This window comes from Miscanthus floridulus, chromosome 1 (genome assembly GCF_019320115.1).
Source record: "Miscanthus floridulus cultivar M001 chromosome 1, ASM1932011v1, whole genome shotgun sequence".
Lineage (NCBI taxonomy): Eukaryota > Viridiplantae > Streptophyta > Magnoliopsida > Poales > Poaceae > Miscanthus > Miscanthus floridulus.
In genome coordinates, this window is record NC_089580.1 from 40,704,910 (window position 1) to 40,730,329 (window position 25,420).

General features: G+C 52.7%; 3 protein-coding genes across 6 annotated transcripts; 1 reads left to right on the top strand and 2 right to left on the bottom strand.

The window, feature by feature from the left end:
• Positions 1-3,634: 3,634 nt before the first annotated feature.
• LOC136455224 (uncharacterized) lies at positions 3,635-4,501 on the top strand. The gene is made up of 2 exons (XM_066455350.1): positions 3,635-3,999; positions 4,081-4,501. The coding sequence occupies exons 1-2, from the start codon at positions 3,635-3,637 to the stop codon at positions 4,499-4,501; spliced, it is 786 nt and encodes a 261-aa protein (XP_066311447.1).
• Positions 4,502-9,975: 5,474 nt separating this feature from the next.
• On the bottom strand, positions 9,976-10,278 carry LOC136455235 (uncharacterized). Its single transcript, XM_066455355.1, has one exon. It carries the CDS (start codon positions 10,276-10,278, stop codon positions 9,976-9,978), a length of 303 nt encoding a protein of 100 aa, XP_066311452.1.
• A 7,822-nt stretch (positions 10,279-18,100) lies between these two features.
• Positions 18,101-22,008, bottom strand: LOC136480295 (calmodulin-binding protein 60 A-like). 4 transcript variants are annotated; one of them, XM_066477892.1, is made up of 8 exons: positions 21,575-21,620; positions 21,398-21,473; positions 20,791-20,890; positions 20,662-20,714; positions 20,082-20,572; positions 19,452-19,612; positions 19,137-19,337; positions 18,101-19,023 (listed from the first exon to the last, which is right to left on the bottom strand). In XM_066477892.1, the coding sequence occupies exons 4-8, from the start codon at positions 20,670-20,672 to the stop codon at positions 18,436-18,438; spliced, it is 1,452 nt and encodes a 483-aa protein (XP_066333989.1). In that variant the 5' UTR covers positions 20,673-20,714; positions 20,791-20,890; positions 21,398-21,473; positions 21,575-21,620; the 3' UTR covers positions 18,101-18,435. The 4 variants fall into 4 exon arrangements, with proteins under 4 accessions (XP_066333989.1, XP_066333979.1, XP_066333993.1 ...); XM_066477882.1 differs by lacking the exon at positions 20,791-20,890 and having other exon boundaries at positions 21,575-22,008; XM_066477896.1 differs by lacking the exon at positions 21,575-21,620 and having other exon boundaries at positions 20,791-20,833; positions 21,398-21,454.
• Positions 22,009-25,420: the final 3,412 nt, after the last annotated feature.

A 25,420-nucleotide genomic window follows, 5' to 3' on the forward strand; every position in this document is an offset into this window, starting at 1 on the left:
TAAGTCCGAGTGGAGGCCCATGCCCCATTCGATAGGGGTCGGCTAGCGGTCCATAAACGCACTTCAAAAGTACCATAGGGCTTCTCTAGTGGGTCTCAGGGCCATTCGATTGGCCCCGGGGGCTCGATGCCTCCCTACGTTGGGATCCCATTCGGAGACTTCCCTGCCGGTCTTAGACACAACTTAGGGCATTCCGAGCGTTCGCTTGCTCGGGCCTTGGCCATGTACGGGCTCGCCCATAGTTGTCCTTGACTCTATTGCCCTGGAGCGGCTGTCGAAACCTTTGGGGGCCCAGCCTTTGAACCCCTAGACCGTAATGGGCTTGGTGTCCTTTATCGTGTTCTTCCCTACGAGTTCGGGTTGCTTGTCTTCGTCCTAGGTGCAGGAAGAGCCCCCGAGCCTCCACACGGAGCGAGAGGGCGGTCAGGAGTTCTCCTGTCTTTTTATGTGACCCTCGCACATCCTTTTCGTTCAGAAGGAGGGGTTGTTTGCTGAGCCCTCGAGTGTGAGCCTAGGTCGCTGGGTCTCGGCTAAAGATGGCAACGGGCATAAAATATCTGCGTGCCCGTGGATAGAAAACCCGATGGGCATGGATATGGGTTTAAGTTTGTGCCCACGGGCATGGGCATGGGTGTGATTCTAAACCTGATGGATATTTGCTCATGGGCATGGAAAAATGATATCCGCACCCGCAAACCCGCTAGACCCGCGCCAATGACCCTATAAGTCTATATACGGTTGTATGTCTTTATTCGTGTTAATTTGTGATGACTTGAGATACACTAATGTAGACTTTTGATGACGCTTGTATGGTCAATGTGTCATACTTTATCTAATGTTGAGATATATACGTTTATTTTTTGATATATTGTTTCTTACTTGCTATTAAGATATGGTTGGGTGCTTTGTTGCTTCATTTTTGCGGGTATACGGGTGTGCCCGCGGGCATGTGATATCTGCGGATAGCGGGCACGGGCATGGTTTTCTACCCGTGACGGTTAACGGGCACGGGCACGAGCACGGATTTTTGCTCGCGGGTATGGATATCTAGGGCTAGTATCCGCGTGGATTTTACCCGTTGCCATCTTTAGTCTCGGCAAGGTTGTAGGAAGAGCCCCCTAGCCTCTGCATGGAGCGAGAGGGCGGTCAGGAGTTCTCCTGGCTTTTTGTACAACCCTCGCGCATCCTTTTCGTTCAGAAGGAGGGGTTGTTTGCTGAGCCCTCGGGTGCGAGCCTAGGTCGCTAGGTCTCGGCAAGGTTGTAGGAAGAGCCCCCTAGCCTCTGTATGGAGCAAGAGGGCGGTCAGGAGTTCCTTTGGCTTTTTGTGCGACCCTCGCGCATCCTTTTCGTTCGGAAGGAGGGGTTGTTTGTCGAGCCCTTGGGTACGAGCCTGGGTCGCTGGGTCTCGGCAAGGTTGTAGGAAGAGCTCCCAAGCCTCTGCACAGAGCGAGAGGGCGATCAGGAGTTCCCCTAGCTTTTTGTACAACCCTCACGCATCCTTTTTGTTTGGAAGGAGGGGTGGAATATGCTAGGCTACCCTCGGTGGGCGCGAGCAATGACACTTCTAGTGAGCTGTTATCGGGTAAGTCCGAGTGGAGGCCCGTGCCCCATTCGATAGGGGTCGGCTAGCGGTCCATAGACACACTCAAAAAGTACTAGAGGGCTTCTCTAGTGGGTCCCAGGGCCGTTCGATTAGCTCCGGGGGCTCGATGCCTCCCTACGGTGGGATCCCATTCAGAGACTTCCCCACCGGTCTCAGACATGACTTAGGGCATCTCGAGCGTTCGCTTGCTCGGGCCTCGGCCATGTATGGGCTCGCCCATAGTTGTCCCTGACTCTGTTGCCCTGGGGCGACTGTCGAAACCTTTGGGGGCCCAGCCTTCGAACCCCTGGACCATAATGGGTTCGGTGCCCAGTTCCTTCGTCTAAAAGGAATCGGGTGGGGGATATTCCCCTCCCGTCGGCTGACAACGACAGGCGCGCCTTTTGAGGTGGGTTTCTCAGGGAGGCAGAATGACGCCTGTCGCTCCTGTGGTCGGTCACGACGCTGTGTCAGCGGATGGGACATAACTGTTCACGCGATTAATAAGGAAAAGGTGGGTACGTGGGCGGTAAAATCGGATCTGGATTAACTGTATCGAATTTGAGGGAAACTTCCCCGATTTCATCGTCTGTCCACTTCGCCCCCTTCCTACATAAATACGCAATGAGCCTCGCCCCTCCCCTCCGTACCTTGCCTACATTCGCCTTTGCCACCCTCGAGCCATTGCTAGGAATAGAGAGCGCCGGGGAGAAGAAGGGAGAAGGGCGAAGGAGAGAGAGAGAGAGCGGGAGAGGCAGAGCAAGGTTTACCGCCGTAGCCACATTCCCCACCGCGCAATGGCCGGTGGCCCCATCATCCTCCCAGCAGATCCTTGGGGTCCGTCCGACGTGTCCATGGAGATGCTGCAGTCACTCATCGACGACGGCCTTCTCCGATCGGTTACCGACCCCAACAGGCCGGAGCGGATGGCTCCGTTGGGCGAGCCGGAGCCGAGGCCACACGACGGGTACATCGTGAGCTTCGTGTCTTTTCACGAGCGCGGTCTTGGCCTCCTGGCAGACCGGTTCATGCGGGCGCTCCCGCATTATTACGGCGTGGAGCTTCACAACTTCAACCCTAACTCCATCGTGCAGGCGGCCATCTTCGTCACCGTCTGCGAAGGGTACTTGGGCATTGCCCCCCATTGGGAGCTATGGCTCCACCTCTTCTGGGTGGGACATACCACCAAGCCAGCGGGCACGATAGGCACGAGGAAGGCGATGAGGGCCAGCGGCTGCACTCTCCAAGTGCGCCAAGACCGGCAGCACCTTTACATCCCGGCCCAGCTCATGTCAACTAATCACCGCTAGTACACCAGCTGGTTCTACCTTCGCAACGACAACGGCGGGCTTCCCCCCTACACTGGGCGGGTCGTGGAGAGCCTGTCGGAGAAGTGGAGGTATGGCATCCTGAAGGACGATCAGCCCAAGCTGCAGCCGCTCCTGGAGGGACTGGAGAGGCTGCGCGGCTGCGGCCTCACAACGGCTATGGTTGTGGTAGCCTTCCACCGTCGGAGGGTGCTACCGCTGATGGCTCAGTGGCGGCGCATATTCGACATGAGACCGGATGAGCCGATAGAGGGCATCTGGATGTCCACCGTCCCCCTCTCTGACGAGGAGATTCTATGGCGGGTTAGGGATATGGTGGAGGGGCGGCTGAAAAGCGGTGGTCTGACCCCTATCGCGATGCACCCATCATGGGGGTACCTCTCTCTAGTAAGTCACGCACTGCTGCGGCCCCCGAGGCCTCCTTGTTCCTCACCATTTTCTAGTCCCTTATTTGTGTTCGCCATCCCCGTAGGGGATGAGGGACATACGAGCCTCCCCGCCGCTCGTTCCTGAGGACATAGAGCGGCAGGTGGTAAACCAGGCACACGCCGAGGCGTAGAAGAAGCGAAAGGATGCCGCGGAGGCAAAGCGCAAGAGGAAGATCCTCGAGCGCGAGGAGCTAGAGAAGCATCGCCGATAGCAGAGGCAGGATGGTCTCCAGGTGGAGGCGTCTCCGTCGCTGTCACTGTCGACGAATTCTTCGGGCGGAGATGATGAGAGCGAGATGGGGCGGGGTCCCCTAGACCACCTCCCTGACGTTAGGGAGACAGCGCTTGGGGCATCGGCGAGCAGCCTGGCGCTTCCTGGAGGAGGAGGAGGGGACGCCTCGAGGTCAGCGACCGCCCGCCCCGAGGCCGAGGCCGACACATCCAAGGCGAGGGCATTAGGGAAGCACGCCGTCAGCCCGACGGTCTCGACGGCAGAGGTGGAGCAGGCAATGCTGGGGGCGACGCAACCGCCCCCACAGAGGGTCGAGGGGGCGCCGGAGTTCGGTGAGGACCGGCCGGCACCGACGGATACAGAGGCCGTGCCACCACCACCGTTGCAGAGGAGGGTCGTAGTGCCGAAGCGGTTGCATCCCTGCTCGAGGTAAGTGTTTTGTCGGTGGAGTTGCAGTACCTCCTGCTCATCCCTTGGCCGCATGCTGACCTTGTGAATCTATACCTTTAGCCAGAAGCGTCACATGGAAGTGCCCGCCCTGGCGCCACGTAAGACGCTCAAGGTGAGCGCTAGCTCCACCACCCAATGGGTGACAGAGGCGCAAACCACCATACAGCGTGGCGTGGCCTCGGCCAGGGCTGACCCAAAGGAGCCGGACGCCCAAGGAGAGGCGGCCGAGGCGGCCATGGAGCAAGCGGAGGAGGAGGCACCTACGCCTCGTGAGGCCAAGGCCCGCAAGTCAGCTAGAGCCGAGGTGCCTTTAGTCGCCGAGGCCACTGAGGCTGAGGCCCCCCGGGCCTCCGAGGCCGAGGCAACGGAGGCCGGGGTGCCCAGGACCACCGAGGCCGCGGTGGTAGAGGCTAGAGCTCCCAGGACCACTGAGGCCGGGGCGGCGGAGGCTGGCGTGAGCGCAGCGAAGCTGGCGGCCTAGGAAGTGGAGACGGAGGTGGGGCAAGCTTCAATAGTGCCCCCGGTCCAAGGTCCACCACCGTCGTAGGAGAGCGCCCGGGAAGTGGAGGTCCATTCGATCTCCTTCGATGATACTTCCCGGGAGAAGGTGGCGGCGGATGCCGAGGTGGCCAGCACCGTGGAGCAGCCTGCTCCGACCTCTGGCGAGGGAAGCTCGGCCCTCGTGCGGGTACAACCCGAGCCCTATGAGTGGGATCACCCGCGTGTCTTGTGGCAGAGCCAGGACGACCCTGAGGGGAAGCCTCTGTTTGCCCTTGAGGATGTGGCCGAGGGGGGGGTGCTGGGACACCTTCGAGCAATACCGCAAGCTGGCGGAGCGGTCGCTGTGGACATCACTGTCCGTCGTGGCTGACGATCTGCCTAGCGTTGCCCAGGTACACATCTTCTTTTCTCATGTGGAGTCATCTTTTTTAGGAGCCCTGTTCTGCCTATCCAGGAGCTCGAGACCCGGTCCCTCGAGAAGTCATTGTTCCTCTGATGGGAGAGGGACGTCTAGGACCAGCTCCAGCGGCAGAAGGGCTTGCTCGCCGACGCCAACGAGCTTATGTCGGTGCGGAGTGCGGAGGTGGAGGACCTCCGCCTTCGCTATGTGATATGAAGGCCGAGGCAGCCACGGCTTAGGAGCAGGTCACCCCTTTGGCGGCGCGGGTCAAGGAGCTGGAGGAGGAGTTGACCCGCGTGGCCAGCGATCAGGACACCTTCAGGTCCCGGGCTGAAGAAGTGATGGCCTCTGCCAAGGCCCTCGCTGGATAGCTAGGGACGGAGCAGGGTGCACCCCTGCTGATGAAAGGCGCCCTGGCAGAGGCCCTCAAGGTGGCCAAGGCCTCCCGGATAGAGGCTGTGGTCTGGAAGGGAAAGGTCGTGGGTGAGTCTTGTTCCCCTTGTTTTATTTGTTTTTCTTATGTTCGACCCCTAACTCCCTGGTGTGATGCAGAGCAGGAGAAAGAGGCTTCCAGGGTGGTCGAGGCTTCTTGGGTCGAGGTCCAGGGCTAGAAGGAGAAGGCCGAGGCCTCTCGGGTCGAGGCCCAGTGCTAGAAAGAGAAAGCCGAGGGTGAGTCCTATAGTCCTTTGCCCCTGTTTGGCTTGTCTTCTTTCACGCCTAACCCCATCCTGCTTGTCTTGGCTCAGGGTTGGAGAAGGAGGCTTCTCGGGCAGCCGAGGCTTTTGTCGCGGTGCAGGTGGTGCTCAAGGCTGAGATCGAGGGGCATAACACGCTGCAGAGCGCCGCCCGTACCGCCTGCGAGGCCCTAGAGGTTGAGGGGGTAAGTCGGGCAGCTCCCTTGGGAGCCGCTTGATCGCGTTGAGCGGCCAATTGCGCGAGCGACTCCGAGGGGCGCTACACACGTGCGTCAAGCACGCCTTGGCCGTCGTCACCTCGCACTACATCGACATTGACCTCGAGGCCATCAGCGATGGCTACGTCCTGGCCAAGGATGACAAGGAGGCCGATGAGGAGGTCACGAAGCTGATGGAGGTGGCTGAGGGCCTCGGCACAGCGCTGGCCAAGCTGTTCGAAGAGGAGGTGGTCCCTCCCACGCCGTCCGCCAATGCTGGAGACCCTGAACCTTGACCTGGGCCCAAGAGGCCATGTAAATGGATTAGGGATTACGTTACCATATCACAACGCTGGTGGCCGTTGAGGCCTTTTTAAAGTACTCGTGCGTCTACGCTTCTTAATCGTTTTATTATATTTCCGAGCCTCTGCCCTCTGTCTTGTCTCTAAACATATCTCTTGCAAAAAACTTTCTTGGAGCCTAAGCTACCCCTCAGGCAAAAGGTGGTGAGGGAGTGCCATAGCCCGGAGGCGTAGGCCGTCTCGCAACTCAGCCGGCCTTTTGGCCTTGGGACAGTCTTTCGGTCCTTAGGTTTTTTACAATCGATTTGTCAGAGCACGCTAGAGAGTTTGGCATAGAAATTTAGTCGAAAAACGACTAAACAATGGTGTGTGGGACTTAGGGGGGAGTCCCCCCTTCTAGCCCCTGAGGGAGGCTTGGTTCTACAGAGGCAGAGCCATGTCCTGTTCGAGTCCCGCAGTGGGCACCTCTGCAGAGGCAGAGCTGAGTCTCCCTTATGGTGTTATCGTAATGCCGAGGCCCGCGATGGGCTCGGGGGGTTTCTCGAAAGATTAGAACAACTAAAGAACGCTTCTTAATTGTATTTCGAGAAACAATGTATACAATGCTTGGAAATTTAAGGGTAAAAATGACGTAGCTATTCTATGTTCCAAGCGTTGGTGAGGATTTCGCCCTTCTCGTTGGCTAGCTTATAGGTCCTGGGCTTTAGCAGTTGGGCGACAATGTACAGTCCTTCCCATGGCGGGGTCAGCTTGTGGTGGCCCTTGTTGCTCTGCCTCAGCCTTAGCACCAGGTTGCCCACCTTTAGGTCTCAGCTTCGAACGCACCGGGCTTGATAGCATCGTAGGGCTTGCTGGTACTTGGCCAAATGTAGCAGCGCAACGTCTCGGGCTTCCTCCAGTTGGTCGAGGGCGTCTTCGTGGGTGGTGCAGTTACTTTGCTCATTGTAGGCCTGTAGCCTCGGGGAACCGTACTCCAAGTCAGTGGGGAGGATAGCCTCGGGTCCATAGACCAGGAAGAATGGTGTGAACCCCGTGGCTCGGCTCGGAGTGTTCCTTAGGCTCCAGATGACTGATGGGGGTTCGGCAAGCCATTTTTTGCCAAATTTCTTTAACTGGTTGTAAATTCTCGGCTTGAGGTCCTGTAGGATCATGCCGTTGGCACGTTCTACTTGGCCGTTCATCCTAGGGTGTCCTACAGCAAACCAGGCCACATGGATGTGGTGGTCATCATAGAACGTCAGTAACTTGTGGCCGGTGAACTGCGTCCCATTATCGGTGATGATGGTGTTCGGAACCCCGAACCTATGGATGATATCAGTGAAGAACAGCACCGCTTGCTCAGATTTGATTCGATTGATCGGACGAGCCTCGATCCACTTGGAGAACTTATCGATTGCTACCAGCAGATGGGTGTAGCCCCCGAGGGCCTTCTGCATAGGCCCAACCACGTCGAGTCCCCATACGGCGAATGGCCACGTAATGGGGATGGTCTGGAGGGCTTGGGCTGGGAGATGCGTCTGCCGTGCATAGTACTGGAATCCCTCGCAGGAGCGTACGAGCTTGGTGGCATCAGCAACAGCCGTTGGCTAGTAGAACCCTTGGTAGAAGGTGTTTTCGATGAGCATCCAAGGCGCTGCATGGTGCCCGCAGGCTCCCACGTGCAAGTCCTAAAGTAGGGCTTGGCCTGCCTCGGTGGTGATGCATCGTTGAAGGACGCCAGATGGGCTTCGCCTGTATAACTTGTCGTTGCTGAGGACGTAAGTCTTGGCTCGTCGTGCAAGCCATCGGGTTTCGGTCCTATCTGTTGGGAGCTCTCCTCGAATAAGGCAATCAAGGAACAGGACCCGCCAGTCTGTGCCTTGGTTGCCCTTGGGAGGTTCTACGTTGACTTCCATGACCTCGGTCTCGGCCACAGGGGTCTCGGCGACCGAGGGGGCCTCAAGCCCTATGATGGGCTCGACCGGTGGGCCCTCTTCCGCTGCCGAGGCGTAATCGATGGAAGGCTTGTGGAGGTCTCTGGCGAAGACATTCGGGGGAACCGGGGCCCGTGCCGACGCCATCTTTGCTAGTTCATCCACTGCCTCATTGAATTTTCGCACGATGTGGTTGAGTTCGAGACCATCGAACTTGTCTTCAAGGCGACATACCAGCTTGTAGTACGCCTCCATTTTAGGATCATGGTAGTTCAACTCCTTCATCACTTGATCGACAATGAGCTATGAATCGCCCCACACATCGAGGTGCCGTACTTCAAGTTCGATGGCGATCTACAAGTTGTTGGCGAGGGCTTCGTACTCGGCTGCATTGTTGGAGGCAGTGAAGTGGAGCCGAATCATGTAGTGCATGTGCACTCCGAGGGGTGAGATGAAGAGTAGACCTGCGCCTACCCCGGTCTTCATTAGGGACCCATCGAAGTACATGGTCCAGCATTCCGCCTAGACTTGAGCAGGTGGCAGTTGGGTGTCGATCCACTCAGCCACAAAATCGGCCAAGACCTGAGATTTGATTGCTTTCCGAGGCGCAAAAGACAGGGCTTCCCCCATGAGTTCGACGGCCCACTTGGCTATCCTACGTGAGGCCTCCCGGTTATGGATTATCTCTCCTAGGGGGAAAGATGACACCATGGTCACCGGGTGGGACTCGAAGTAGTGACGTAGCTTGTGTCGAGCCAAGACTACAGCGTAGATCAGTTTCTGGATGTGGGGGTAGCGTGTCTTAGTCTCAGAGAGCACTTCGCTGATGAAGTAAGTAGGTCATTGGATGGGTAGGGCATGCCCCTCTTCCTGCCTCTCGACTACCATGGCCGCGCTGACCACTTGGGTCGTTGCGGCGACGTAGAGTAAGAGGGCTTCGCCTTCGGCCGGTGGTATCAGGACAGGAGGATTGGTGAGTAGTGCCTTGAGCTTGACGAGGGCTTCTTCAGCCTCGGAAGTCCAAGAAAAGCGTTCAGATTTCCTCAAGAGGCGGTACAGAGGCAAGCCTTTTTCGCCAAGGTGCGAGATGAAGTCGCTCAGGGCCGCAAGGCATCCCATGACCCTCTATACTCCCTTGAGATCTCGGATTGGTCCCATGTCGGTCACGGCCGAGACCTTCTCTGGGTGGGCCTCGATGCCGCGTTCTGAGACTATGAACCCCAAGAGCATGCCTCAGGGGACCCCGAAGACACACTTCTCGGGGTTGAGCTTGATGCCCTTCTCTCTGAGGCATTTGAAGGCTATTTCTAGGTCATCAACGAGATTGCTAGCCTTCTTGGACTTAACCATGATGTCATCCACGTAGGCCTCGACGGTCCGCCCGATGTGTTCGCCAAAGACTTGGGTCATGCACCGCTGGTATGTGGCCCCTGTGTTTCTGAGGCCGAACGACATATTCACATAGCAGTACATGCCGAATGGTGTGATGAAAGAAGTCATGAGCTGGTCGGACTCTTTTATCTTGATTTGATGATAATCGAAATACACATCAAGGAAGGATAGGGTTTCGCATCCCACAGTGGAGTCAACGATTTGGTTGATTCGAGGTAATGGGAAAGAGACTTTTGGACAAGCCTTATTCAGACCGGTGTAGTCTACACACATCCTCCACTTCCCATTTTTCTTCTTAACTAATATAGGATTAGCTAACCACTCTGGATAGGATACTTCCTTGATGAACCCGGCTGCCAAAAGCTTCTGTACCTCCTTGTCGATGGCCCTACGCTTTTCCTCGTCGAATCAGCGCAGGCGCTGCTTCACCGGTCTGGAGCCAGCCCAAATGTCCAAGGCGTGCTCGGCGACTTCCCTCGGTATGCCCGGCATATCCGAGGGACTCCACGCGAACATATTGGCATTCGCGTGGAGAAAGTCGATGAGCACGACTTCCTATTTGCTATTGAGGGTGACGCTGATCCTCAGCGCTCGGTCGTTGGAGCCGGTGGGGTCGACCGGGACGAGTTTGACGGCTTCCGTGGGCTCGAAAGTCCTGGCACGATGCTTGGAGTCAGGCGCCTTGTCACCAAGCCGGTCGAGGTTGACGATGAGGGTCTCGGCTTCCACAAGAGCCTCGGTGTACTCGATGCATTCGACGTCGCAGTCGTATGCATGCTCGTACGTGGACTCGACCATGATAACGCCGTTGGGACCTGGCATCTTGAGCTTGAGGTAGGTGTAGTTGGGGACCGCCATGAACTTGGCATAGCACGGCCGTCCTAGGATGGTGTGGTAGGTCCCCTTGAACCCAACCACCTCGAAGGTGAGGACCTCCTTACGGTAGTTGGAGGGAGTACCAAAGCAAACGGGCAAGTCGATGCGCCCGAGGGGTCGCGTGCGTTTCCCCGGCATGATGTCGTGGAAAGGCGCGGCATCACCCCGGAGCTGTGACTGGTCAAGCTCTAGGAGCTCCAGGGTGTTGGCGTAGAGGATGTTGAGGCCGTTGCCTCTGTCTATCAACACCTTAGTGAGCCGGGTGTTGCCGATGATGGGGTCGACGACAAGTGGGTACTGCCCGGGGTTTGGGACACAATCGGGGTGGTCATCCAGATCAAAGGTGATCGCCTCTCGAGACCAGTTGAGGTACCGAGGAGCGGCCACCTTCACCAAGAAGACCTCCCAGCGCTCCCTCTACCGCTGGCACGCCGTGAGGCACGCTGAAGGCCTGCCGAAGATCATAAAGGCATTGTGCACCTCAGGGAACCCGTCATCCTTGTCGTCGTCCCTGTCGCTAGTGCCCCTCTTCTTGGCATCGTCGTCGGGGAGCCCGAGCTTGGTGTAGTAACGCTGGAGCATGGTGCACTCCTTGAGGGCGTGTTTCACCGGGCCCTGGTGGTAAGGGTAGGGCTTCTTCAGCATGTCGTTGAAGAGCCCGGGGCCTCTAGGGCCTCAGGGATTCTTGTGTTCCACGGCCGTGACCAGGCCGGCCTCAAGGACCTCCTGCTTCCTCTGGTGATCCTTTTTCTTTTTCTTGGGGAGGTGGGGGTCGAGGCCTCAGGGGCCTCATCCCTCCGCTTCCCCTTGGCTTCGTTGTCGGGGAAGATGGCTCCGACAGCCTCTTCACTTGAGGCAAAGTTGGTGGCGATGTTAAGGAGCGTGGCAGCCGAGGTCGGTACGTTCCGGCCTAACTCCCGGACCAGGTCTCAGTAGGTGGTGCCGAAGAGGAAAGCCTGGATGATTTCTGAGTCGCCAACGCTTGGCAACTCGGTGCATTGCTTGGAAAAGCGTCGGATGAAATCTCGGAGAGACTCGCCTGGCTTTTGGCGACAACTTTTAAGGTCCCAGGAGTTCCCGGGGCGCACGTATGTGCCCTAGAAATTCCCGACGAAGACCCTGACCAAGTCACGCCAGTCGTGGATCTACGAGAGAGGGAGGTGTTCAAGCTAGGCTCGCATCGAGTCTGACAGGAACAACGGGAGGTTGCAGATGATGAGCAGGTCATCGTCTGCGCCGCCTAGCTAACATGCTAGGCGGTAATCGGCCAGCCAAAGTTCAGGGTTGGTCTCACCGCTATACTTCATGAGGTTGGCTGGTTGCTGAAACTGGGCCGGGAAATGAGCAGCGCGGATAGCTCTACTAAAGACTCGAGGGCCAGGCAGCTTAGGAGAAGGACTGTGGTCCTCCCCACTGTCATAATGGTCACCTCGGTGCGGATGGTAGCCCCGGGCAGGCCCCTCGTTGTCGTGGTGCCGTCGCCTGCTGACCACATCGTGGTCGCCTTGTGCCTCACGTCGGGCGTCGAGGCGGTCGTGCACCGAGGGGGCCCTGTTGGCTGTTGGCGCCCGAGCAGGCTCGGGATGAACCGAGGCCTCTCTATCCTGCCGAAGCGATGTCACGGGTAGTTCTGAAGCACCCCCGCGCTGTCGTGAGGCGAAGCTCTTAGCCTGCTGCACCGCGGCGGTCTCGAGGAGGTCCCGGAGCTCGTCGTGGACCCGCTGCCTCATCGTGGTAGAGGGCTCGGGCATAGTTCGAAGAAGCATCGCCGTGGCTGCGACGTTCTGGCTAGCGCAATTGAAGATAGGGGGTTGCTCGTCCCCCCGTCGTTGTTGATGCGGCGGTGGACGTCACGAGCCCTCCACTGGGCTGCTCCGCCCTCACCGTGACCCCGCTGTTCTTGCTCGAGAGTGTCTCAGAGCTGCTGTAGAAGGAGCCAGTCTTGTTCAACCTTGGCCTAAAGCTCATAGAGCTGCTCTAGGTCTGGACGTCGAAGTTGCTCGGGGGCAAGGTTCTCGTTCCACGCTGCTCAGGGCTCGATGCGTGGGGGTGCGGCACCGCCCGCCCTCTCGGGGTGCGGGGAGCGAGAACCCACCCCTTCGTCCTCATCGCCTATGCTCGGCATCCCGAGTCTGACGTGGAAGCACTCATGAGTGGGGTCGTAAGTGCCTTCGTCGTTAGAGTCAGAGTAGCCGAAGCAGTAGTCGCTCGTAGCCAGGAAGTGGCGCATGGCTTCAGGGTCGTGAAGTCTGGAGAAGTCCGCTCTGGCCCACACCTCGTCCTCCTCCGAGGAGTCAACGTGGGTGTGGGTCGAAGTCATGGTGTCGAAGTCAAGGGTGAAGCGTTGGTGGCGTCCTGAGGGTTCCGCGTGAGCGGAAGCGTAGGCGGAAGCATAGGCGGAAGCATAGGTGGCGGCGGCATTTCTCAACCCGAAGGGGTACGGGGATGGTGCCATCGCCAGGCTTTGCTTCGTCGAAGTCGACTCCTCAGGAGGTGGCGGGGCAGAGCTTGATGATGGGGCGTCACCGCATGCCACCGACGTCTTTCCCTTGTCTAGGCTCAGGCTAGATAGGTCCCCAACCTAGGACCTTGTGCCAACAGCTGGCCGTGGGATACCGGTGGAGCATGGCGCGCTGCCCTGAGCTTGCACGGTGTCGGGGTGGTCCCGCCCGTGCCGTGCCTGGCGAGCGTGATGAGAGCAGCGGCCTAGGCGCCGCCTGCGCCTAGGCTGCTGGGGCATGACATTGTCGACGATAAGTGGGACTCTGGGTGAGAGGAGTACCATATCGTACTCATGTCCTAGAGACATGAACTCTAGGCTCCCGAACCAGATTATCATGCCAAGACGCAGTGGTCGCACGGGGTCTGCCATCCAGAACTTGTCGGGATGACGAAGATGACATGCAGTAGAGCCCCTACCTGGCGTGCCAACTGTCGGTGTTTTGGACCGGCGAGCCCTCAACCAACTAGTAAAAATGTACTGCGTGCCCCTAATCTCGGATGGTGATGCAAAGAGACATAAGGTTTATACTGGTTCAGGCAATAGGTGCCCTACGTCTAGTTTGAGAGATCGATCTTGTATTCCTTACACTGAGGTGCTCATAGTAGGGGTTTACAAGCAGGGCGAGAGAGCAAGCTAGTCCTAGGTCTCTGCGTGGAGCGATGTGAATTGCTTGAGATATTGATCTCAGGCAGCCAGAGAGAGTGAGTTACAGAGCGCTGTATGTGTTCGTATATCTCGTGAGTTCATCTATGCCTGAGTGCGTGTGAGCGTCGTGGGTCTGTGTGCCCATCTCATACGTCTCTCACCCTCCCCTGAAACGGCCTCGGTCTCTCCCTTTTATAGTTGAAGGGGGGATAGGGGTAATACATGGGGTTGCTACGTAGCATCGTGCGAACAGAGGTGACATGTCCGAGCCCTGTAGCTTGTCCTGTGGCGGCATGGTTGACGGAGTGGTCTTGTCCTTGATGCACTAGGGCGACGCGCCGGTCACGCCCGATCCTGTGCGACGTGGGGGCTCCAGTGTTAGCTTGACGCGGGGTATGGCGAACGATGTGTTGGTCGCTGTGTGTTGACAGTGTAAAGAGCCGAGGCTCAGTTGGTGCTGAGGCCGAGCCATTGTGGGGGGGCTCGATAGGTGCGAATCCCGAGGCTGCTGAGGACGGAGGGAGCAGTTGGTCCTGTACACTGATTTCGAGGCTACAGGGACCCAAACTTGACTTCCCATGCCACGCTGTCCTCGGAGCACAGTGCAGCATGGGCATCAGTCATAGGCACAGTGTCGGGCATAGCGGCCGGTAACCCCTGTCCCGTCCCATCCCGGACGGCATGGTGTTGATGCGACTCCCATTTCGTTGGTCACTCCGTTGTGTTGAGCCGTCGTCCGGCTGACATCGCGGGAGTGGTTGGTCGTGTTAATTGGACGTGACGTTCTGTCAGGCAGATCGGCCGAGGTGGAGGCGACGGGGTTGTTGCCGAGCCAGCCTCGAGCGAGGCGGAGAATCGGCAACTCGTCCGAGGCCTTACATGCGAGGCCTCGAGCGAGACGGAGAATTGGTTACTCGTCCGAGGCCTTTCGTGCGAGGCCTTGATCGAGGCAGAGAAACGTTAGGCCGTCCGAGGCCTTTCGTGCGAGGCCTTGAGCGAGGCGGAGAGTCGGTGGCCTCGGACAAGGCCGGGGGTTAGCCAATGGTTATCTGTTGGCTTTGATTTTGACAGGGTCTAAGCGATTTTTTCGGTTTTCGCTTAGGGGACCCCTTTTTATGGTACCCGACACCTTGGGCGCCGAAGTAGCGCTGCCCGTGAACAGCTCTTGTCCACACCAGCATGGATCAATCACAGCTCTCTTCGTTGCCATGAAACACGTCGTAGAGTACCGAAATTGTGGTCCATCACCATAAATATACAAAACTTATCCGTTTGGAGCCCGAATCGAGCACGATTTTTTTATTTTATGCAGAATGACATCTGTTATCCAATTAGAGCGAATTTAAAAATTTGGAGCAACTATTATTTTCGTAAAAAATAAAAGAAGACATAAATGTCGATAGGAAGTAACTCTTGGGCGCTGAAGTAGCGCTGCCCATGAACGGCTCTTGCCCGTACTAGCATGGATCGATCACTACTCAAACACTAGTATGAGAGTATGAAGACACGGTGTAGGTCATCATAGGTTGATCATTAGAAATTGATCGATATGTTTCAGCTCTCTTTGTTGCCATGAAACACGTCGTAGAGTACTGAAATTGTGGTCCATCACACTAAATGTACAAAACTTATCCGTTTGGAGCCCAAATCGAGCGTGGGTTTTTTTTGTTTGATTTAGAATGTCATTTGTTATCTAATGTAGATCGAATTTAAAAATTTGGAGCAACTATTATTTTTTAAAAAATAAAATGAAGACATAAATGTCGATAGGAAGTAACCCTTGGGCGCCGAAGTAGCGCTGCCCGTGAACGGCTCTTGCCCGCACCAGCATGGATCAATCACTACTCAAACACTAGTGCGAGAGCATGAAGACATGGTGCAGGTCATCATAGGTTTAAGAGCAACAAAGAACCTCAAAAGGTACACATCACCATTGTGCTCTTCAGTCTCTAGCTCCACAACACTACCAGGTACTGATCTCAGAAGTTCATCTTGATAAGTAGACAACAGCTCAACTTTCATCACGTTTCCCATAAATCATGTCTAGTGCTCTCAACTTCCCTGTAGCAACTCTGTCAGATGGAACATCCACCGAGTATTTCTTCTTCAGTTTATCCCTCAATGCACCCAGTCCCATTTCAGGGTCTTCCATCAACAAATCCACCACTCTGTCAGCCACCTATTTATTAGAGGCCATTGTCTGACCACACTTGTTGAATGAACCATAGATATGCTTTAGTCCACTTGTCATAACCTGCATAAAAAATGTACAAAAACAAGTCGTCAGAATAGGTAAACATGCAATAATATGAACCAAAAATTAGGTGGTTCCAACATAGTGAGTTAATACCTTGCACCCAGCGTATTTTTTGCTTGTAGATGCAAAAAAAAGTCCACTTACAACCTTGATCAGCTCTCTTGAATATGGCCCTAAATCTTGTCGTGTCTTTTTTCACAATATTGAAAGCATGATCATGCAAGATAGCATGATGTGTGACTGCTAACTTGCATTGATCAATATCTGGGAACACCACATTTATATCAATACATGGATCATCAGCATCATATGCGAACATGGGAAGATCATACTCATCTTCCTCATCAACAATTTCACCATCAGGATCAAACTCAGTGTCAGAGTCACCAAACTAATCGTCATTAGAGTCAGATGATGCAGCTAAATCAGTGTCGTAGCTGCTATCACTAAGTACCTCTACATCACCCTCACAAGCACTTTTTTGGTGGCAGCTGTCTTTTTTTTTGGTGGATATTGTCTTTTTGGATGGGGTTGTGGTTGTAGCATTTGTGGCTCTCATTTGTGGCTCTCTCACTAGCATTTGTGGCTGTAACATTTGTGCCTTTCTCAATTAGGAGCACACCATCCCTCACAGTAGGGTGAAATCTTCTCTTTCTTGGAGAAAATTGCAGTGGCCCCTCAAAATCATTTATCTGAGCATTGATGCATACTAATCCATTGTCTACATTGATTAGAAATCACTCTAACAAATTTTCATCAGATTTTATTTCCACATAATCATTCTCCAAATCACGCCACAAGGTAATGTACTGCTTAGAACCCCACAAGCAGTGCTCAGCAATGAAATCAACTAGCTGCAGCAGCCCAAAGCTATTTGTGTCCACAACCTTGGTTGGCAAAGTTCTACCTTGCCACCATGTTTTTGGATCACCGTCCGGCAAGCTGAAAAACGAGCGCACTCTAACAACAAGTTCCAATTTACTGTGATTTATCCTACAAACCACACCTTTCAATAAACGAGTTAACACATCTACTAATCGCTGCTATTTTCTACTGCATTGAAGCACACATCACAGAAAATCGAAGAAAATACCTAGGCTCTTGAGAGGTTGCTGGCTCTTCCATGGTGGCTGTCGGGAGCCGTCGGTCGAATGGAGCTGTTGCTGCTGCGGGCACGAGTCTTGGGGGAGGGGGGCACGGCAGCGGGTGAGGCCCCAACCACGCCACCGAGGGCGCGAGCCGGGGGAGTGGCCGAGCGGACCCCGCTGCAGCCCGCGACGCCCACAGCCGGTGGCCGTGACGCCGGGGGAGCGTGGGGGGAACGGAGGAGGAGACGAGCCAGGGGGTGGGAGGGGGGCGGTGGATGGTGGAGGAGCCGTGCCGCCGCCTGGAATCAAGAAACCCTAGCGCCGCCGCCTGAAAGTCGCGAGCGCTCACGACTCGCTCGGGCACGGGAAGGACTCGAGCGGTCGAGTGAGAAAGAAGGATATGGAGTGAGGGGTATAATTGTCTTTTCGTGTAGGTGCCTTTTCTTTTTTTTTCTTTTTTTTTTTGCCATTTAATCTATCCATTTTAGACGGTGTTACATACCAGGGGCAAACCGGAGCTTCAGTTGAAAAAAAAACGAGGGTATCACAAAGTTTAAAAAAAGAGAGGCAAAATCATCATTGGACTATGAAGTAGAGGCAGAAACACCAAAATCCCAAACATTAATGATGAAGCAAAATGATATCGATAGCACTCCAAAGCACTAACGTTCAGAATACTACTAGTAGTACCGATACCTTGCTACTTGCTAGCATGTTGTTATGTATAGGATAAATTTTGAATCATAGAAGATCTTTCTCTATACGACGGAGAGAGAGTAGACTTTAATCCCCACATGTGGTTCAAGTCCAATTTTACCTTTGATGTGCTGTGGCACGTCCAAATGAGCGTCCATAGAAATTAAGTGATGGACAGAATTCACGAGCATAGAAAATTAAGTGGTCGAGGAATTAAGCCGTGATGTACTTGTTTATTTTGCGCATTCACCACGCCCATTGAACTAATTCTATACGATACATTGAATGCAAGGAAGAAACCAAGGTACGAGGAGTCAACGTATGTCTATTGCCTCGCATCGCGGTACCCATCGCTAACTAGGCACGCCACACTGGAGCAAAGGGAGATTAAACCCATAAGAAAAGATCAGCAGGAGCAAAGGGAGATTAAGCCCAGAAGAAAATATCAGCGACTGATTAGTCATTATGATAGTTGATGAAGGGCAAATTTGAGCCTCTAATGTAAGTTGGAGGAAGGCAAAGCTCTATTGTAAATGAAGTCCAATTCGTCATGCACATGCTGTCTATCTTTTTGTGAAGTGTCATCCAGGTCCATATAAACACATTACCGTCTACATAAACTTGTTAAAATGTGACATGTCGGTTCAAAATGTCCAAAATACTGCAAAATCAAGCAGCATACTGCATACTACTATATAGATAATACACGGGCCGCATAAAAAAGCAAGCTCGGCCAGCCAGCCAAAACATCACAAATGCTTGCGCATCCCTCACCCTGTACAAAACTTCATCTGATTATTTACAGCCGCATAGGGAACCCTAGCTGATAAAATGCTCTCATGTACAGCTGAAGAAATCAGCAGAGCTTACCAGCGGTGACAAGAAACAAACTAATGTACATGATCTCTCTCCACTTATTTTGTAATTTAACTACACAGACGTGTGTACACTTATTTCCCATGTTTCTTTCTCTTTGCAACAATTCTCTTGGTATAGAAAATCCATCCTAGAACATAAGACAATGTTCTCCATCCTCTATATGCCGCCTTAGGCTTTGAGATGGTCGCAATGAAGCCTTTCAGTGCAGCTCCAAGATCTTGTGTGTCAAAGGATATGCTGGGATCTACACTGCTGTAATAGCTTTCACTGAATGAGGGATGGGCGCTGCAGTCATCGTATACCAAAGAGTTGGAGAACTTATCCAGTGACTGAGATTCTTGGGGTACTTCATGGCCCCCAACCGGGGGCAACACCGACTGAAATTGATTAGCACTGGTTTCTTCGGTCTCCAATACACAAGGGTCTAAAGCATTTGATGGCTCCATTGAGAAAATGTCAGGTGATGGTATGGTCGAATGGCTCAAACTAAATTCATCAGTAGAAACTTGCGTGGGAAACTGATTATATTGATTTTCACGCAAAGATGGAGATCTCATATTGAATGGCTGTGAAGAGTTCTCCACAAGCGTTTCATTGTCACATGTAAAGACATCCTTCCAGTGTTCATATGCTTGCTTCACTGCTGCACGTGCTTCAGCCTGAAAATAGCAAACGTGTAAAAACAGATGGTCCAGATCAGAAAGGGTGGAGGTATAGGGAAAATGGATGAACTTGTTCAAAGGAAACTTAGAAAGCGATGCAACATGGTTACCTTCTCCTTTTCAGTAAGGTCATCAACAGAAACATATTTATCAGATATTAAACCTCTTACTTCTCCAACTACATTGAATACAACACCAGCTTTGTTTAGACTGTCAGGATAGTAGTGATGCACTTTGTCAGTTAGAACACATGTTTTTGCATGTTCCACAGTGGCCTCCCACATCTTTGCTGACATGCCACCACCTAATATCTGCATGATTTGGACATAAAGCAGGGTTAGTAATACACATCTTTGCGGAAATGCAACTACCATAGGCAACAATACGCAGAACATCAGAAGAACAACATGAGACAAGAAAATTACCTTTCGAAGCCTAGAAGCATCAAGATTTAATAAGGTGAGAAAATCTTTGACAGTGCAAATGCTCTCTCTATTCAAACGCTTGTGAAAAGCACCTTCCTTGCCAATTTTCTCCAGGCGCCAGACTTCATCTTCAAGAAATGGTGGGTGGTGCTTCTTGTACACTGGTCAATAGGAGAAAATCAATTAAATTTTGGGCAATGGAGAAATAGCATGTCTCATCATTCAATGGAAAGGTAGATCAGTAGGATATCAAAACCCCTCACTTAAGGAAACATACTACAAAACGAAGTCTAGAGGGGGGGAAAACGAGACCAGCCTAGGAGGAACTAGGCGGTTTTTCATTAAGAAGAAAATAGGCACCCCCAAATTTGAGTTCAAGAGGGTTCAAACCTTGGTGGTTGGGATACTGGATGCATGACCACACCTTCCACCCCAACTAGTCTTCCATAACTAAGTCTAGACTCTAGAGGACAACAAGGAGTTCATTTATATTTTTCATCTAATTGTTGAATTAAGTGCCACTACGCCAAATTGTTCGTGAGCCTAGAATGAACCTAGCAGAGCAAGAAGCCAAGAAAGTAAAAGGATAGCTTGGGCATTGAAATTTAAAAAATCCAATCATAAACTCACATTCTCCACGATGATCCTTAATCACAAATGATTCAGTTTTTGCTTCCCGTACTCTTACACCATTGAAACAACCATCCTCAGTTCTTGCACCCAGCTTGAACTTTCGGCTCCGTGTCCAGCTGGAGTTATCTGTGAAAGAAAGTTCCCCTACTGTTCCAATGCCATCAACAAGGGCAATGAATACATCCCCAGAAATCAAGGGCCTTTTGCCTTCTCTTTCTTTAACAATGTTATTGTTAAATTCCTGAGCTGTCCAGTCATCATCTTCTCCACTTTCAAAATCCCCCTCCAGAACTACAATCTCGACCTTTATCTGGAACTCCTTGCCTGGTGCTACAATTTGTCTTGTCAAAGCGTCGACTAGAGCAATAGTTATACTTAAGGAGCCCTCTCCTTCAATCTTGGATCCAGTAAATATTGGAAGAGAAAGTCTAGTCATGAACTGCAGCTGCAAATTCTTTGATACACATGGAACATTGTCTGTGACACTTCTAATGAAAAATAAGAAATAAACTCATTAGAGATACAGCAACAATAACAAATCATGGTGGTTGTCAAAAGCAGTGTTAAAACTCCATACCTTGCCATCATAGAGGCATGATTTGCAAAAGCTGACTCAATTTCTTCTTTTACCTAGAAATGAATAAACTATCAAAACCGTTGGTAGCAGTAGATGGCTAAAACAAACAAATGGTGGTTCAAGGCAAACCTATGCTGTAGTCCACTGTAAAACTATCACTGAACTGGAATGGCTGAACACAGAATGAAATCAGGGACACGAAGCTTTATTTTGTAGGGTTGGAATCATTCTGGACACAATCATGAGAGCAAGCCTATACAGCTATTAATATGATACAGATAAAAGCCTAGCTTTTCAAGGAGTAGTTTGGGAGGTAAAGAAGAACTCGCTGGTGTGATCTTGAAACCTAAAGCATGTTAATTCTTATCCAATCTGCAGGTTTGTAGGGCTCTAATAAATTAAGTTGGAAATGGTTGGGGGGCAACGTAGGCATGTTTGCAACTTCTGAATTAGTCAACTGATTGAATGACCCAAAATCAAGATGAGAGTGTCATCAACAACAGATACAGATGGGATTGCAACAGTACTATGTATCGTCAATGCAACCAACAGAGGAAAGATAAACAACCTAGAGGGCTGTTGTAAAAAAAAAAAAAAAAAAAAAAAAAAAAAAAAAAAAAAACTAGAGGGCACACATCATACCAACTATTCAATCCTAAGAATTTTCATTCAACGCACAGAAGCGAGAAATTGGCCACGTAGTAAATAGTAATAAAAAGACAAAAGGCGGTCTCACCACTCTCCTGATGAGGGGCTCGAGCGCAATTAAAAACTTCTCGATGTTGGTGTTCCGCATAACCTCCGTGATCACACTGCAGGGGGAACAATCCAAGTCACCACGGCATCGAATCAGAGAGCGCCGCGCACGAATCGGCGCGACCCAATCGAGATAGCGAGGGGAGAGCGAACTCACTCGCGAAGGGCGATCCTCTGCCGCTTCGGCTCGCCGGGGCGCTGGGGCAGGGAGGATGATGATGAGCTCCCACCGGGCTCGCCTCCTCCGCCGCTGGCGCGCCGCGGGCCGTCGCTCTCATCCGGCTGCCTCTTCTGCGACATCTCCGGCCGCCACGCCTCGCTTCGATCGATCGCCGCTTGGTTCGGCTCGCCCACACCACACCGCGTCGCAACCGCGGCTTGACCTACCTCCGCGCCGTACAAGAGGCGCACCACGCGTTCGCTTCCATGGACATGTTTTTTTTCTTTCTTTCCCCTCTAGAAAATGACTGACCTGAGGCTGCGCTGGTGGGCCATCGGGGGCGGTCCGGCGCACGACAGGTCCACTCGGAGGCAGGCCGGGTCGGCCCAGGCCGGCTTTCTTTAACAGCCTAGTCGTAGTGGTTTGCTTGATTGATCGATTCGAATATGTTTGCTTTGCTCCGTTCAAGATTCAGCCACAATTCCTGACCTGTGACCAAGATAAAATAAGCTTGCAATCCGTCAATCAAAACAAAAAAATTATATAAATTTTGCAATCATGGAGTAACACGGTATCGATGCGTTGAACCTGGACAACCTGTAGCCTGTAGGCGTCGATGAAACCTACACAATTATGAATTGGCGATTGCAGGCAACTCTTTTTCACCGCCGTAATAACGGACAAGAGCTCGATCAGATCGAGATATGGCAAGTGGAGGAACAATAAATGGTATCAGTATGCACTCATAACAGGACAGGGGTGTCACTGCTCGATGGGTAGACATAACACGTTCCCTCCCAGGATAAGCACATGCCAGTGCGAAAGGATGTGTATGGTCAAAGAGAGGATAATTAGCGAAAGACCGGGCGTGAAACCGATACATACAACTGATGGAAGCAGTCCAATGATGGCTGAAACGATCGTGGATTATTACTGTCAGCTGATTTGGTATGAGAAAAATTTTTTATTCTAATTTATAATCCACGATCATTTACAAACAAACGAACAGACTGTATACAACTACTGTTAACCCGCACAAGCCCTGCGAGGGATACGTGGATTTCTGTAGGCTCTATGAACCCAACCACAGGTTTTCTTGTCGAAACAACAGCCACAACAGCGCACATGGAATTGTAAAGGCAATCCTTTTCATCAAGCGATTCCAGTAGCGACATCTGCTCTTACTTCAAAAACTATGCCGGTTCCGTCCAGACTTTAGCAGCACCTGATTAAGCACAGATGCAAGAAATATCATCACCATGAAGAGATAAATGCTTTTCAGATAGGATTAGGTCAAATCTCAATGCCCTGGTCAAAATGCTTATCATAGCTCAGATTTGACCCAGGGAACTATGCGACGAAAAAGATAAGCAGCAGGATAATGCTGAAGCAGCAGATAGGAAAAGTAACCATTCTAAGTGATTGAGCGATGTGTATCATATGTGTCGGTGCAGAAAGTGACCAACTAGTGAATATTTATGGTTTTACTGTACGTTGTGATCGGAGGTGGCCTAGCACTCAATGACACAGGGTTTATACTGATTCAGGCAATGTGCCCTACGTCTAGTTTGGGTCGGTCAGTGACTTTATTCCTGAGCCCAGGTGCTCAAAGTTTACAGTAGGGTTACAAACGAGAAGGAGAAAGATGGGATGTACAGGAGGTCTGGTCGGCTCCGGTCGGAAGGGCCAAGAGCGACAGGAGCTACGCTATGAGCTAAGTGTTCCAGCGTGTGCTTGGGGTACAAACCCGGCGGTTCTGTGGTTGTGAGCTGATGAACTTGATCGATGCTGGTTATCTTCCAGAAGGGCTCTCCCCTTGTTGGAGGGGGCGCGTCTCCTTTTATAGATAAAGGGGATGGCTTTACAAGTGAGAGGGTGAGAGTACGTATGCTACAAAGCCTTGTTGCCCACGCCGGTGGGTACAAGATAATAGTAGGCGCCTACAACACTGTTGATGTCACTGTTGAATGTCAGATGCATACTGGAGGTCGTGCTGCCTTTTTCAGGGATGGTGGTCGTCGGTACCTGCAAATACTGTTTGATGCCTAGAGGCATGTGAGGAGTCATCGCTATGTTCACCCGGTACGGTAAATCCTGACGCACACACCGCTATCGATGCCCAGAGACACGTGGGGGACCTCGTCGTATGAGAGTTTTAGCGGCGTCTACAATACTATAGAGGGAGATGTCCGCGCCTACAATACTGTTCGTATCAGGGTGGCTGCAGAGTACTGTTCCGCGTAGGGTATAGTTCCTGGTACAGTGGTTTTGACTTGTGAGCCTTGCCTTGCCTTTCTTCGCACGTCTTCTGGTTTCTACCGAGCGGGTGTCCCCGGTCGGATGGCTCTAGTCGGCTCTGAGTGCGCCGGTCGAAGAAAAGCGGTGAGCAGGGTTCCTGCGATCCCCGGTCGGAGACACAGGGTCGGAGTCAGAAGTAGTGTTTTGGGCTAAGCCTTCCGATCGGAGAGGTCGTCCGGTGGCGGCTGGAACCGAAGCGAACGCTCCGGTCGGAGAGGTGGGCCAAAGTAGCCGACGAGCGGGCGCTGTTTCTCTTCGGCCAGACCTTCCGGTCGGTGACATGGCCACCCTTCCGGCCCGTCGTTTTAGACTCTTGGGCCGGCCCATGAGTCACGTGCTGTCGGCTTGGACCGAGCCTTGGCGTGGAAGCCGATCCCCGAGGGACCTCGGGTTTATGAACCCGACAATATAAAATTCGAAAAATTGAGCCAAACGATTTACAGCTAAAAGCCTAACGTCGTCCTGAGCAGTATCACTATCAAAGCTATTTTTTGTTCTGAAACAGGTACCACAACTATAAATAACATTCATCAGAATAACGGGAATTGACCAACTTGAAATCCAATGTAACCACTTGGTGATATCACAGATTATTAGACCTATCCAGCACCAGGAAAAAATGATACATGCAAAAAGCCAACCCACAAGCATCGCATCACATTGCTTGATTATCTATGTTCCAACAAAAACTCAGTATTGAATCTCAATCTACAAGTGCAATTGTCACGGCTTCGCAGGGAATAGGAGAGAGCGGTGGCTGGCCGTGGAATGAACCCTCGGCGAGGAACTGGCGGCGCCGTGACCGACGCCTGCTCTCTGGATGACAAGAGGATGACGATGAACAGTACTCTCGGCTGGGCACCCAAGGGAGACGGTGAGTCTCAATCCCAGGTTAATCCCTTCATTCATCGAATGGTTTGCCATATAGGCTGATACAAGCATGCCACTAATTTAGGGATAACAACTAAACATGCATAACCAACTAACATGCAGCTAACAAACTCCCCACAAATTATTCCTGTGATCTAACAAACTAACTGACTCCATTAACCACTTGTGACTCAGCCATCAACCGGGCCGGCTCCACCACCTGGTGCCGGCGACTTAGCCACTGCTGAGACGCCTCTTGCGTTCATAGGTCCGGCCGACCATAACATCTCTCCCCTCCTTCTGAAACAGCTCGTCCTCGAGCTAGAATGAAGGGTGGGCCGCCCGAAACTCATCCACCAGCTCCCATGTAGAATCAGACACAGGCAAGTCCACCCACTGGACTAGCACGTGCCACGCACCGCGGCGAAGGCTGGCGCGCAGCACGCGTGCTGGCTGCAGAAGAGGACGACCATGGCGAAGCGGTGGCAGTGCCGGGATTGTTGATGGGGGCGGACCACGGAGGGGCTTGAGCACACCAACGTGAAATACATCATGAATGCGAGCACCGTCCGGCAGCTGTAGACGATACGCCACCGGTCCAATGCGCTCGAGCACCTTGAAAGGGCCTGCATACTTGGGGCCAAGCTTGCCACGGCGACCCGGAACTAGGGACTG

What these genes read in the sequence shown, in the direction of transcription:
- LOC136455224 (XM_066455350.1), top strand. Translation starts at nt 3,635, where the DNA reads ATGGGGCGGGGTCCCCTAGACCACCTCCCTGACGTTAGGGAGACAGCG. An exon ending in CGGTTGCATCCCTGCTCGAG is followed by an intron (nt 4,000 to 4,080) that starts GTAAGTGTTTTG and finishes CTATACCTTTAG; the next exon opens with CCAGAAGCGTCACATGGAAG.
- LOC136455235 (XM_066455355.1), bottom strand. Translation starts at nt 10,278, where the DNA reads ATGGCGGTCCCCAACTACACCTACCTCAAGCTCAAGATGCCAGGTCCC.
- LOC136480295 (XM_066477882.1), bottom strand. Translation starts at nt 21,717, where the DNA reads ATGTCGCAGAAGAGGCAGCCGGATGAGAGCGACGGCCCGCGGCGCGCC. An exon ending in CAGAGGATCGCCCTTCGCGA is followed by an intron (nt 21,474 to 21,574) that starts GTGAGTTCGCTC and finishes TTCCCCCTGCAG; the next exon opens with TGTGATCACGGAGGTTATGC. An exon ending in ATGCTTCTAGGCTTCGAAAG is followed by an intron (nt 19,338 to 19,451) that starts GTAATTTTCTTG and finishes CAAATCATGCAG; the next exon opens with ATATTAGGTGGTGGCATGTC.